The sequence below is a fragment of the Lithobates pipiens genome, unplaced genomic scaffold (genome assembly GCF_037356315.1).
Source record: "Lithobates pipiens isolate NorthernLeopardFrog02 unplaced genomic scaffold, aLitPip1_a1.2 Scaffold_22, whole genome shotgun sequence".
Lineage (NCBI taxonomy): Eukaryota > Metazoa > Chordata > Amphibia > Anura > Ranidae > Lithobates > Lithobates pipiens.
In genome coordinates this window covers 169,249,981-169,264,459 of record NW_027507784.1, presented here as the reverse complement: position 1 = coordinate 169,264,459, position 14,479 = coordinate 169,249,981, and the positions used below count along the sequence as shown (strand labels likewise).

Sequence of the window (14,479 nt, the reverse complement as noted above, 5' to 3'; positions counted from 1 at the left end):
CCTCCGCTCTCTCGATTAACGCAGCCCGCGCAAAGATTCTCCTAAACGTTTCAGGCCTTCAGCTCCTGATCATCGTAACCGCAACACCCTGCACTGATAGCCCTTGGATAGCCCATTGGACTTCTACCTCTCTACCTCAGGTCGTATGACTTGGTTTTTCCTGTGTTTTCCCTTTGTTTTCTTCCAGAGCAGCTGGAATGTCTCTATCTGAATTTGCGGCCCTCCTGCTACAGCCAAGAACTGACTTTTAGCTTTCGGCTTCCTGCTGGACCAGTGGGGTATGCTTTGCCCCGGGCCTAGCCCCCCCCTGGGAATAGTAACTAGCCACACTTGGTGACCAACCCAGTTGGTATCTCTAGACTCTACTACATGGCCCCTTGGCCACCATATTATATTTTATTTCTTTTGTACATGTTGCTAGAGTTTTTTGTTTCAAGGTTCTCTCTTTTGTTATGTTATGTCGTACAGTCATTGCTGTGGTCTACGTTAGACATGTGCCTTGTCTTTTCCCCAGGAGTCCACTGTGCACCGTTTCCGGCCATCTCCTATCATGGAGGACCCGGTCCATACTGCCCTTATGTCCTCCCAGTGGCTGTCGGGTACTCGGGCTCCGCTGATATCCCTTTTACACAGGGTCCCGTGTGGGGAGCCGCTTCGCACAGTGTTCTCATGCGGAAAAAAGTGAAGCTTGCACTAATAGATGATGTAATTTGTATAATGTTCTTTCCTACCCTGAACTCTATATTTTTCCTTCCCCCTTCCCCCTCCCTACCCTGCCCCTCCCCAGGTGCCCTCTACCTTTGGGCTGGTTGCCTCTGTATTAAATTAGCCCATACCGTACGCTTTCCCATTGATAAAACAATGCTCCCATGGCCTTTCTGATCATTCCCTTCGCACTGTGATCTCTTAGGGTAGTTTCCTGGAATGTGAAGGGTCTCCATTCTCCTCATAAGAGAATGAAGATCCTTTGTCACCTTAAACGGTTAAAGACTGACATAGCCTTACTGCAAGAAACCCACCTCCCAGCTTCTGATTTCCATCGCATGCAGAAACTGTGGGTGGGCTCAGTGTTGGGCTCGGGATCGGTTGGACATAAAGCTGGTGTTCTCCTCCCGATTCATAGGAGCCTCCCCTGCTCCGTCATCTCCACTCACACAGACGACCAAGGGCGATTTCTTTCGACGCGAGTAAAAATAGAGTCAAAGGAATTTCTCATCTCCAATATATATGCCCCTAACAGTCCCTCTAAATCCTTCTATTGTCAGTTATACACTTGGCTCCTTGATGCCTCACATGTTCCTCATTTAATCGGAGGGGATTTTAATGATATCATGGACCCGGCGGTCGACAGATCCTCCCCGAAAACCCTCTCATGTAATCTCTCTCAAGCCACCCCCTCCCCTTTGGCCTCCACTATAGATTCACTACACCTCACAGACATCTGGCGGATATCCCATCCGATAGATAGGGAATTTACTTTCTACTCTAACCCCCACAAGGTCCTGACTAGGATAGACTATTTTTTTGGCTCCGATAATCTTCTTCCCCTGATCTCTGACTCGGAGGTGGGGGACATAGCTATTTCTGATCACGCCCCCATAACCCTTACTTTGGACCGTCTAGATCTCCCGCCTCATCCCAACATTTGGTGCTTCCCCTCATTCCTGCACGGCAACTCTGACTTTAAGGTCTATATGGAGCGTTCTTGGGAGGAGTTTTCCCTAGCCATCTCCCCCCCATCTGGTTGACCCAAACCTCCTTTGGGATGCTGGCAAAGTATTCCTGAGGGGTCGTATCATTTCTTATGCCTCTACTTTTAAACGCTATGCCATGGTCAAGTTTAAATCAGCTAGTACCCAACTGCACAAAGCTCAAATCTCCCTTACCACCTCTACCTCCTCTGCGGACAGAGATGAATGGGCCACCGCCAAATCCTCCTTTGATCATTGGGCCTCTACCCTTGAGCTCACTAAAAAAGCACACTTTGACGCCCCCCTGCACAAGTTTGGCAACAAGTCCGGAAAGCTCCTCTCCAGACTATGCAAGGGCCCCACCCGGCCGACTCACATAACCTCCCTTCGGGACAAGTCGGGGACCATCCACTCCACCCCCCCTGCTATTAATAAGACCATGTTGGAATTCTACTCAGCCCTCTATGGCCCAGATCCGATAGATGAGCCTATCACCCGCTCTTTCCTTGACAAGGTCCACTTACCTCACATCTCCCCCGCCCAGCTAGAATCCTTGAACTCCCCCATCACTTTAGACGAAATAGAACGCACCATCAAAAGCCTATACCCTTCCAAAGCCCCTGGCCCTGATGGGTTCAACTGCGAATTCTACAAAACTCTCCTTACTATTACTGCACCCATATTGCACTCAGTTTTCTCTGGTATCTGGTCGGGAGGTCCGTACCTGCCTATGGGTAACCAAGCTATTATCAAACTTCGTGCCAAGAAAGGAAAGGACCCCTTGGAACCAGGTTCCTACAGGCCCATCTCATTGCTTAACCTGCATGTTAAAATCCTATCAAAAATCGCGGCCTCCAACCTGGCGGACATCCTCCCTGATCTCATACACCCTGCTCAATCCGGTTTTGTTAAGGGGCGCACGCCCACCTTGAATATACATAAGGTGCTCTTGGCCCTTGAACAAGCTAAACGGGACCCAAAGGGAAATTACGCCATCATTACCCTAGATGCAGAAAAAGCTTTCGATAATGTCAACTTTGACTGGCTTTCACTGTCCCTCACCAAAATGGGTTTTTCGGGTCCCTTCTGTCATCTCATTAATTCCATGTATTCGGCCCCCTCAGCCAGGGTGGTGGCAGCGGGACTTCTCTCTGAGGAATTTTGCCTCCACAAGGGTACTAGGCAAGGCTGCCCTCTGTCCCCCTTACCATTTAATATCGCCCTGGAACCCCTCTCCAGATATCTCTCCCAGGTCGCTCCCTTGCGAGGCATCTCTGTTGGATCTTTCAAGCTCCGTACATCTCTCTTCGCAGACGACATCCTCATTTTCACTTCAAGTCCTGCTGCTGACATTTTACACATCAGAAATATCTTTGACACCTTCAGGGTATGCTCAGGACTCCGCATTAACTATGCCAAGAGCGAAATCCTTCCTATTGGTACCCACCCCTCACCCCCTTGGACGCACCACTCCCTATTCCAGGTGGCTCCGACACATATCACTTACTTAGGAATAAAGATAGGGAAACTGCCCTCCTCCCTTTATCACCTTAACTTCCCCCCTCTTTTTACTAAACTTATTCAGGAGTTGTCTAACTGGATGGATCACCCCGTCGCTCATGGGAAGGTGCCACCTTGTCAAAATGATTAGCTTCGCCAGACTGTTGTACCCTCTGCAAACTATTCCTTTATTGCTTAAACATAAAGATGTTTCGGCCCTTAATTTACAAATCTCCAAATTCTTATGGCATGGCAAAAAGCCCCGTATAGCTTTCAGGAAACTGCACCTTCCTAGGAGTGAAGGGGGTATTAGCTTACCTCAATTCTGAATGTATAACCTTGCTTGTTTGCTTAGGACTAGTCTTGATTGGATTGCCCAACAATCACGTCACTCGAACTTTACTCTGGAATCTGCTATGGCTCACCCTTATTCTTTAGTAGCCCTCCTCCATTGCAAGTGGAAAGCTGTCCCTTCCCCGATTCAACACAACCTTTTGCTGTGGGACACGGCACTGGCCTGGAGAGAGGTCAGAAAAATCCTCAAGCTCCCGGCTTTCATTTCATCTCCCCTGCCAATCCAAGGGAACCCAGCTTTCCTCCCTGGTCTCCACTACAAATCCTATGGGAGCAACATGGACTCTCCAAATATTCCACACTTTGTAATCCCTCATCTGGGAAACCTCTGCCCTTCTCATCCGTGTCATCTCTGTTCTCCTTACCTGCCTCTCACGCTTTCTACTACAAACAATGCATCAGCTTCCTCTCCAGCACATGTAAAGCGGAATCTCTGAGATTCAAACCTAGCTTCCTGGACCGTCTGCTTCAATCTGGACAATACTCCATCTCAGATATATACAAACCTCTCCTATGGGACTTCTCTCCATTGCTCTTGTCTTCGTCTGTTGCCAATTGGCGCAAAGACTTCTCGGATCCGGGCTTAGTCGAGAAACTCCTACATGGCCTCCGGGAGGTCCTCCGCCTCACACCTAATGAAACCTGGAGAGAAACCCAGCTAAAAATAGTTCACCGGGCGTATGTCCCGTTCCTCTCCTCAAAGTCCAACGCGGATGGAACCCTCTGCCCACTATGCTCGGCTTCTAGACCCTCTCTATCCCACCGATTTTGATCATGTTCCTTCATCTCCTCTTTCTGGGATCAGGTTATAGCCTTTATTTTGGAGATCACCCTATTGAAATTGCCCAAGGACCCCCTCCTACTGATCTTTGGCTACTGGGACCCTATTTTGCTGCCCTGGTCTCTATTCTCAAAGGCCTCTACCCATACAAGATCGGCCGTCCATCCTCCCTCCAGAGATTGGATCCTGATTTGCCTACTCATCGCTAGACGTCTTATCCTCAGGAACTGGATCTCTCCTCAATGTCCAGCTGTCTCCCAGCTCAAGCAAGAAACTCTTACCCTCCTGTATAGAGAACGTCTTCTCACGGACTTTAAAGATCCCAAATCCAGATCCTGTTTTTCTCTCCGATGGCAAGCTTTTATTTTTTCAGCCCTCTCTTCAGATGACCAACGAGCTTTACCCACTCTCTCCTTCTCCTTTGATGAGCCGATCCCTGAAGATTAACAGCCACCCATATTTCCCTCTGCCCATTGCTTTCTCTGGTTGTCGTTTCAACACTCATTGCATATCTTCGGGACTACTTCGTCAGGTTTTTTTTTTTTCAATTGACAACCCCCTCCCCCCCCCTCCCTTCCTTCCCTGTTCTCCCCAGTTGTAACCTCTTCCATCATGTCAACCATTTCCCACTTCTCAGTGGTTAGTACACAGATCCATCCAGTTTTCTATGTATTTATTGGCCTAGATTCTGTATTCTAGTATTGATTATGTTTTCACAAGAAAACTACTTTAGTCTCACTAAATGAGCCTTCTTGTGTCACTCAGACTGTTTATCCTCCTATGTGGTTAACTTCTCTGGCTTGTACACCTGTCACGATAATTGTCATTACGTGCTCTGCTCAGATGATACCCATTGTACTTTTCTCTGTCTCATTTACTTCACTGCTGTACTACCTGGAAAAAGACTGATGGTAACCTGTACAAATTTTTTTTGGTTAATTTCTCAATAAAAACATGTTGAAAAAAAAAAAAAGAAAAAAAGAAGAGCAATCTGGGTAAGTTCTTAGATTTACTATCCGGAGGCAAGTTGTACATTTCTTAATCCTGCAAATTTAGTATATGTCCTTTTTATAAGAACGAATGTGTTATAAGAATAAAATTATTAATGTCTTACCCAGTGTACTGCTTGTCTTTGACCTTCTCTTTTTTGGTCGACCAATGGCAATTTCATCTGCAATAAAATATAATTAAGATGAAATACTGTAAGCAATATACTCATTTGCATGATAAAGAAAAGTCACTATATAATCCCTGTCTGGGCAGACTAGACCAACTCTGTTTTTATCCTGCTTTTAATGGATTTGATTTACTAAAATAAATTAAGCTGTTAACTTTAGCTGTTAACTTCGCAAGGAAATGTTCCCTTAGCTTAGCTAATGAGGTGAAGCTCTGCTGACTTTCATCATCCAAATGAGATATATATATTAGGGCTGTGGAAATTAAAGATTAATTCCACAAATAATCGATACTTCTTTTGATCGGTACTCACCTCTCCGCCGGCTTCCGGGTCTTCAGGGAGTTACGTCAGAGATCCGGTGACGTCACGAACATCGATGTCACTGGACTCCTCCCCCAAGTGCCTCCGTCTGCTAACGAAGGGAAGGGGGGAGGAGTCTGGTGACGTTGAAGTTCTGATTGAACGTAACACGTACGTGGGAGGAGCTATGCATGGCGTCACCCGCTGCTGCCCTTCGGAACTAACACAATTGTCGGCTTTACATGCTGTGTTTTTATCATCTTTATGTGAGTAGTTTGTGTTTGAACACAAAAATGTATTAACTTAAGCGGTAGAGCTTTTCTTTCTACCCATGACCTGGCGTCCTTGCTGAGATCTAAGGAGCGGTGAGAGAAGTTTATGGTCCCCGTTAACCCTTTTGATACCCACTTGCATTACCACCTGTTTGCACAGGGGTCCATCCCATAAGGTGAGAGTGATTAGTTAGACCGGAGGTGGGAGGGATTGTCACACTACTGTGGAAAAAAAATAAAAAATTACGTACGTCAGTGCGTAAGTTTTAATTTAAAACGTATTTGTGTGAACTGTGAAGTTAAGTCATGGATTGTGGAAACGAACTAGTGTTGGGTGATTGTATATAGTGTATACCACCTTTACCACTGACTAATGCAGAGTTGCAATGCAATGCAAGGAGATCAGCTAAAAGTAGTTGTATCTGCGTTATAATTAATCAAAATTAGTCGATTAAAAAATATTAAATGAATTGATTAAATCGAACACAAAAATTTTAATCAGTAACAGCCCTAATATATACACACATAATAAGTCTTGTATAGTCTATGGGGCCAAAATCGCACTGGAATCACTCCAAAGTAGTACAGGAACCTTTTCCAAAATCGCTCTCTCTAGTTTTAGTAAATCCACCCCTGTGCCACTCAAGTCGCATCTGAACAGTGTGAACTGGGCCTTATGCTGCGTACACACAACCGGACTTTCCGTCAGACTAGGTCTGATGGAATCAGTCCGTCAGACAATCCGATCATGTGTGGGCTAATCCAATTGTTTTTCATAAAAAAATAAATAAAAAAAATAGGATTTTTTGTACTCACCGTAAAATCCTTTTCTCTGTAATTCACCGACTGACACAGCTCCTCTCTGTAACAAAATGGGTTGTTAGCCCCATCACTGGAGATTACTAGGCAAAGTTGTAATACAACACTTCAGAACTTTTAGTTCAGCCAGGGGGCGGTCCCTAGGCTACAATCCCCACAGTCTGCCCTAGCAGCCTCAGTATGTCAACAAGCAGTATAAAACGTAAAGAGAAAAAAAAGGAGTGGCGGGTGCTGTGTCGGTCGGTGAATTACAGAGAAAGGTTTTTTACGGTGAGTACAAAAAATCCTATTTTCTCTTATATTTACCGACCGACACAGCTCCTCTCTGTAACAAAATGGGACATCCCCAAGCAGTACCAAACGAGGGGTGGGAAAAACAGCACAAAAACTTCATCCACCATGGCAAGTGGGAACTAGTGAAACTAAACCCACAAAAAAAAAAAAAAAAAAAAAAAAAAAAAACACAGCAGTGCATGGAAAAACCACCACAAAATAACCGGGTATCCTCAACAGGAGTGATCCCCAAGACCGCAACCAACTGCGGAAGCAATGCAACAGTGCATTAACATAACAATACTGCGTTTTTTCTAAAAAAAAAACAACAGGAAAAAATATTGATTGCATATTCAATTGCAACTACACGGCCGCCTGCAAAACTTTGCGGCCAAAACAGGCATCCGCCGATGCACTGACGTCTACCTTGTAGAACTTTGGTAAAACGTATGGACATACAACCAGGTCGCCGCCTTACACACCGACGCTTGGTGTTGAAAGGCCCAAGACGTTCCGATTGCCCTTGTGGAGGCGGACGTGACCGAAAAGGGGGGCACCTGCCCCTTCAAGACATAGGCTTGTACTACAATCTGTCTGATCCACATGGAAATGGTGGCCAACGAGACTGTCATGCCCTTCTTTGCACCAGCCACGAAAACAAACAGTGAGTCTGACTTCCAAAAGGGAGCCGTGGCAGCCAAATACACCCTCAGGGCCCTAACCACGCCCAGAGCATGAAGGGCCACCCCCTTGGGGTGCTTCGGCTTAGGACACAGCTATGGTAATACAATGTCCTCATTGATATGAAAAGCCGAGACCACCTTTGGTAGAAAGGATGGTTGCGGACGCAACACCACCTTATCCCTGTGGATAACCAGATAGGGCAACTTGCAAGACAAGGCCGCCAATTCCGAAACCCTCCTGGCCGATGTGATGGCCACTAGAAAGACCACTTTCTGGGAAAGAGTCAAAAGGGGGATTTCCCTGATATTCTCAAATGGCGGTTTCTGAAGCGCCAACAACACCAGGTTCAAATCCCATGGGGGCAACGTTGAACGCACCGGAGGGATTACGTGTCGTACCCCCTGAACAAAAGGTACTCACTAAGGAGTGTGATGCCAGGGGACGTTGAAAAAAAGACAGCCAAGGCAGAGATTTGCCCCTTGATGGTGCTTACTGCCAATCTCTGGTCCACTTCCTTGCTGGAGAAACAGCAAGATCCTGGATATGGAAAAGGAGCGCGGATGCCATCCTTTCTGTTTACACATGGAGATGTAGGCCTTCCGGGTACGATGGTATATCTTCCAAGAAGAAGATTTCCGTGCCCTCAACATAGTTGGAATCACCGAGTCCAACAGACCATGGTTCCTCAACACCTGGCTCTCAATAGCCATGCCGTTAAAGCCAGCGTTGGTAAAGCAGGTTGGAAAATTGGACCTTGAGATAGGAGGTCCTCTCGCAACGGCAGTCGCCAGGGAGCATCTGCCACCAGACGCACCAGGTCTGCGTACCAAGGACGCTGAGGCCAATCCGGGGCAACCAGTATTACTGGGATCCCCCTAGGCTTCCCCTCTGCGAAGCAGACGTGGCAACAGTTTCAGTGGAGGAAAGGCGTAGATCAGCTGGTACTGATCCCACGGAGCCACCAGTGCGTCTGACGCGTCTGCCCATGGATCTCTTCTCCTGGACACGAATCTTGGCACCTTCTGATTGAGACGGGAGGCCAGTAGATCCACATCTGGTGTTCCCCACTTCAGGCACAGCAGCCTGAATGTCTTCGGATGCAATGCCCATTCTCCTGGGCCCAGCATCTGTCGACTCAGATAGTCCGCCTGCCAGTTCTCCACCCCCGGGATGGAGAACTGGCAGGCTCTGCCCACCGAAGTATGTAAACGACCTCCCGAGCAGCGGCAGAGCTTCTTGTTCCCCCTTGGGGATTTACGTATGCCACAGCCGTGGCATTGTCCGACTGTATCCTGATCGGATGCCCTTGAAGACTCATCGACCATGTGTGGAGACACAGCCTGATCGCTCTCAATTCGAGCAGATTGATCGGCAACTCGGATTCTTTCGCCGACCAGAGGCCCTGAGCCGACTGAACCCCCATCACTCCAGCCCAGTCGGATAGACTGGCGTCCGTAGTGATCACCATCCATTTCAGAGGAAGGAACGATTTTCCGGACTGAATCACCGGGGACCTCAACCACCAGATCAGAGAGTCCCTGACTGGCTGGCTCACCTGGATCTGTCGATCTAGGGACAACTGAGATTTGTCCCATTTTAACAAAATCTCCTTCTGCAGTACTCTGGTGTGGAACTGGGCGTAGGGTACTGCCTCGAAGGAGGCTACCATAAGTCCCAGTACTCGCATGCAAAACCAGAGCGACGACCACTTCCGGTTCATCAGTAGTTTGACTGCGGATCTGAGAGTCTGCAATTTGTCTGAAGGGAGAAAAACTCTCGCTTCCCCGGAGTCCAACAGCAAACCTAGGTACTCCAGATGCTGAGTCAGCCCAATCACCGACTTCTTTAGGTTCAACAGCCACCCAAATTCTTGCAGGGTCTGCATGGTGATCAACATATCCTCCACTAATTCTGAGGCGGAAGATGCTCTCAGGAGAAGATCGTCTAGGTAGCCCACGATCGCGATCCCACGTTGTCTCAGCAACGCCAATACTGGAGCCAGTACCTTGGTAAAGACTCAGTGGGCTGATGCCAGACCAAAGGGAAGAGCCACAAATTGGTAATGGGCTTCCCCAACTACAAAACGCTGAAATTTTTGATGCTGAAGGCATATGGGTATGTGCAGGAAAGCATCCTGGATGTCTAAGGATGCCAGGGAGTCCCCTTGATGGAGCGCAGCGACTACTGAGCGAACTGATTCCATTCTGAACCACTGCACTTTTACAAAGTGATTGAGGGCTTTCAAGTCCAAGATCGGACTTACCCCTTCCTTCTTGGGAACAACAAACAGATTTGAGTAGAATCTCTGTAAGCGTTCCGATCCCGGAACTGGTACAATCACCCCGCGATTCAGCAAATCCCTTACCGTCCCCAACAGGGCCTCCCGACGAACCGGGGATACGGGTATGCTGGAGGGGAAGAATCTGTTTGGCGGCCAAGAGAGAAACTATCTTGTAGCCTGTGGAAATCAGATCGCAGACCCATTGGTCGGATAACCGAGAGGACCACCGGGCTGCAAACTCCCGAAGGCGACCCCCCCACCCGAGACATGGGTGGGGGCAAACCTTCATGCGGTAGCACTTTTATTCACAGGCTTGTTAGGCTTGCGGTTCCAGGGATGTTTTTGACCGTCCGTGGGTATCCTGTCGGGCTGGGGACGTTTTGTCGAAGCTCCGGCGGACGAAAAAGCAATTTTTGAGCAGAAAAAGAGGGCCCTTGCCTAAGACGTAGCTCCTTAGCTTTCCTGGCCTGTGGGAGTAGTGTACTCTTACCACCAGTGGCATTTTTATTAATGTCATCTAACGAGGCTCCAAAGAGCTGGTCGCCAAGGAAAGGAAGGTCCATCAGGGCTTTTTTGGATGCCTGGTCAGTAGACCAGCATTTCAGCCAAATCAGACACCTCAGCACCACAGCTGACACTGAAGCCCTGGATAACAGAGGGAGAGTATCCAGGGCCACGTCACAGACGTACTTAAGGCCTTGCACTAGTTGGTCTGCTAGTTCCACGCAGACAGGGGAGGCCTTTTGCTCTCCCAATTCGCAGTGCAAAAGTTTTGCCCACTCAGTCAGTGTCTGCGACACCAGTGCGGATGCCAGTACAGGTTGCACGGCTGACCCCACAACCGTAAACAAGGAACGAGCCACCGCCTCTGCCTTCCTGTCCGTGGGATCCTTGAATGCAGGAGTCCCCTCAACCTGGATCGTGGTTACTTTATTTAACCTGGATACTAGGGGGTCCACGACCGGAGGAGCCAACCATTTCTTGAGAAGGCTTTCCTCAAAGGGGTAATGCACCGCCATGTATTTGGGGACCGAAAAAGTCAGTTGCGGGCGACCCCATTCCTTGTAAATTAAACTTGTCAAAATAAGTCAGATACGGGAATACCTTAGGTGAACGTGCTGGCTTACGGGACCCAAAAGGGACCGGTACATCAGCAGATGGATCCGCTGGCTCCTGAATCTTCAGGGTATCACGCACAGCTGTGATAAGTGCTCCAACAAGCGCTTTGTCATGCACGGACCCAGACGGGGACTCATCCTCACTGTCCGAACGGTCCTGGTCAGCGTCATCTGACACGACAGAGCAGGGGTCACCGGCCTCAGCAGGACCCGAATCTGCGTCAGAGCTCTCCCCAGAGGATGGGGGGGGGGGGGGCAGGGGCCGCTTTTTAGCACCTTTCTTCCCACCACCGCCTCTATCTTGGCAACAAACGAATTGAGGACCACCGTCGGGGTGTCCATAGGGGCCGCGCAGTCCGCAGGTGACCCGGTTGCAATTGCCTGGATTTCGGGGGAAGAAACACCAGTTTCTGAAGCCATGCTGACCCTACCGTCTGCCACCTGAAGGAGACTTAGGACAGTGACAGTCCCACCCTCCTTGCTGCCGCTGACTGAGGGGTTCTAACCCGCTGGACTCACCGCCCGAGGAGTTCTGCGCTGTTTTACAGAAGTGCCTGTAGATCCCCAATGCTCCCAGATGCAGAGGGACCAAAGCTGTGTCGGTGGCAGCCCCTTAGCACGATCGGTGAATGATCGCTGAGCGATCTGAACAGAAAGCCTCCCAGCGCTCTGTGATGACAAAACAGGAAGCTGAGGGCACAGGAGCTGCTGCTAGAGCACAAAAAAATGTGGTCCGGCTTCAAAAAAAATGCCGCCGGTGTTCTGAATAGGGAATCACCGGGAAAATGGCCGCTTGAAGCCCAGAAGCATGCTGTTCCTTGCCCACACTGAAAATGGCTGCCAGCCAGCGCCATGAGAGGCAGAAAGAAAACATTTGGCAGACACAGCGCTGCACCAACACAGGGGCAAACCTCACATGCACCCTCCGGGATTAAGGCACTCAGGACCCAGGCACCCCAGTACAGCCAGAACCCAGGTGAGAGCCCAGGGCACACATACACCGTGAGGAGGGAAAGGAGGGGAGAGTAGAGAGGGGGGTGAGAGGGCCCCCGAATCGACCTCCCAGGGAATGCCCAGCTGCTCAACTCTGCCGAGACAGGGAGAGCTGTACTTACCAGTCCTGAAGAGCTGAGAGACATTCCATTGTAACCAACTCCTGATCAGTACAGGGAAGTCTACTGGCCCAGCATACTGTGACACAGACATCAGTAGCCCGAGTATATGTATGCCCCGGAGCATAAAAGCTCACCAACCACCTCTGGAGCTGAGGTATGTCATGGCCTGCCGAGCCATAGCTGCGACCTGCACACGCTCGATGGCCGGACTTGGGAGACTACAAGGATAAGTGAACCAGCCTGTCACCCAGCCGGCTGTTGATAGAAGATCACAGGATCATTCACCTTGCGCAAAAAGCCAAGCTTCTGCATAAAAAAAAAAAAAAAACACGGACCTATGGGCCCGCAGGGTTCCTAGGTGTATCTCCTTCACTAGGCAAAATAAAACTGAGGCTGCTAGGGCAGACTGTGGGGATTGTAGCCTAGGCACCGCTCCCTGGGCGGAACTAAAAGTTCTGAAGTGTTGTATTACAACTTTGCCTAGTAATCTCCAGTGATAGGGCTAACAACCCATTTTATTACAGAGAAGAGCTGTGTCGGTCAGTGAATATAAGAGAAAATCAGACGGACCTAGAAATAGAACATGCTTCAAATCTGTGCAACAGACTCAATTCCTATCGGGAAAACCGTTCGTCTGTATGCTGGTCCGACAGACCAAATATGACGCAAGGGAAGCTATTGACTACTGGCTTTGAACTTCCTTTTTTAGTCCCATCTTACGTCATCGCATTCAAAACTAACAGACTTTCGAATGGACTTAGTCTGTTTATGTGTGGGCAAGTCCTTTCGTTCGGAAGGTCCGTCGGAACTCTGCCGAAAAGACCGTCGGACCTAGTCTGCCGGAATGTCCGGTCGTGTGTACGCGGCATTAGAGTCAGCCAGCTCCACCAATCTTTTCCTCCATCTTAGCTGATTTGGTCATTTCCTTTTCCATGAACATCATAGTAATATTATTTTGGTGTGCTTCCCTTCATCGGGAATAAACTATGACCTTACATGCAACAAAAACCCTTAAGGGGCCTTTTACAAATCTTTACAAATGATAACAAACTATGTTTGAGATCTGGAATGTAGAAGTACTTTAACTTACCCTGAAATGTGCTTTGGCAATAAAATAAGATTTCCGTGTGATAGCATGAAAAACATAAAAAAAAATAAAAAAATCGAATGCAAGATGGAAAAAATAAATGAAATAAAATAATAATAAATAATATATATATTTTAATAAATAATAATAAAGAATAATAAAAAAGAACTGACAAATCACTGGGGTAAAATTTTGGCCACTAGCTGAAGCTATTTCTCTACAGAGAGAAGTACAGTATATCGGAAGATTCATTGTTGGGGCTGGTACATTTGCAGACATCTTTCTTTGAATTTTACATGCACTATACTTTATTTTTATTACAAAAACTGAACCTGGCATACTTAAATCACAGGAGCAAGCAAATAATAAATACACATTTAATCCAGTTTTGCACTGCATATATTCATTAAAAACATGGTTAAATATAGGCTGTATGAATATTATAAGGACTCACTATATGCAGAATGTCCTCATCTACTTACCTAGCTCTGTTTTCACTAAATGTAAAAGAATTATAGCCACCTATATCTGGAATATATATTTTATATGTAACAAGAACAAAAACCCTGTCTGCTTTTACTGCTATCCAGGGCCCCATTATAACGATTTTCACTCACTTTCTGCTCTGCTGACAACAGTTTTCCCAGACTGGAAGTGAGAGGAAATCTACAATAGGGACACAGACAGAAATGTAAGGATTTTAACTAATACTACCCCACAATAAAAAAGCATTTTTAATTCTGTCTTTGTTGATGTTGGAAATTCAGCTCACTTGCTGTAACCTGGCAGGGGTTCTAATCTATCCAAAAACTAAGCTTGACATACGCTTTAACATGTACGCATTTCAAATAAATATTTAGTACCCCATTTTCAGCAATTAGTATCCATTTTTAAAAGTTGAAATTCACAGTACCTTGGCATTGGTGGAAGGGCACGTGGCGGTGCCTGGAAAGGAAAGGAAAATCATTACACATTTTAAGTTAATATTCTTTATTAAACAAAACTATTCTTGCCTACATATGATTTT

The 14,479-nt window shown here is 47.5% G+C and overlaps 1 protein-coding gene across 1 annotated transcript in view; it reads right to left on the bottom strand.

Moving 5' to 3' along the window:
• TMEM237 (transmembrane protein 237) overlaps positions 1-14,479 on the bottom strand; it is an 86,103-nt gene that overhangs the window by 33,410 nt on the left and 38,214 nt on the right. Inside the window, exons 3-4 of the mRNA XM_077450161.1 lie at positions 14,366-14,397; positions 5,441-5,497 (exon numbers count right to left, since the gene is read on the bottom strand). Coding sequence (XP_077306287.1) covers positions 5,441-5,497; positions 14,366-14,397 — 89 coding nt within the window. The remainder of the gene's footprint in view (positions 1-5,440; positions 5,498-14,365; positions 14,398-14,479) is intronic.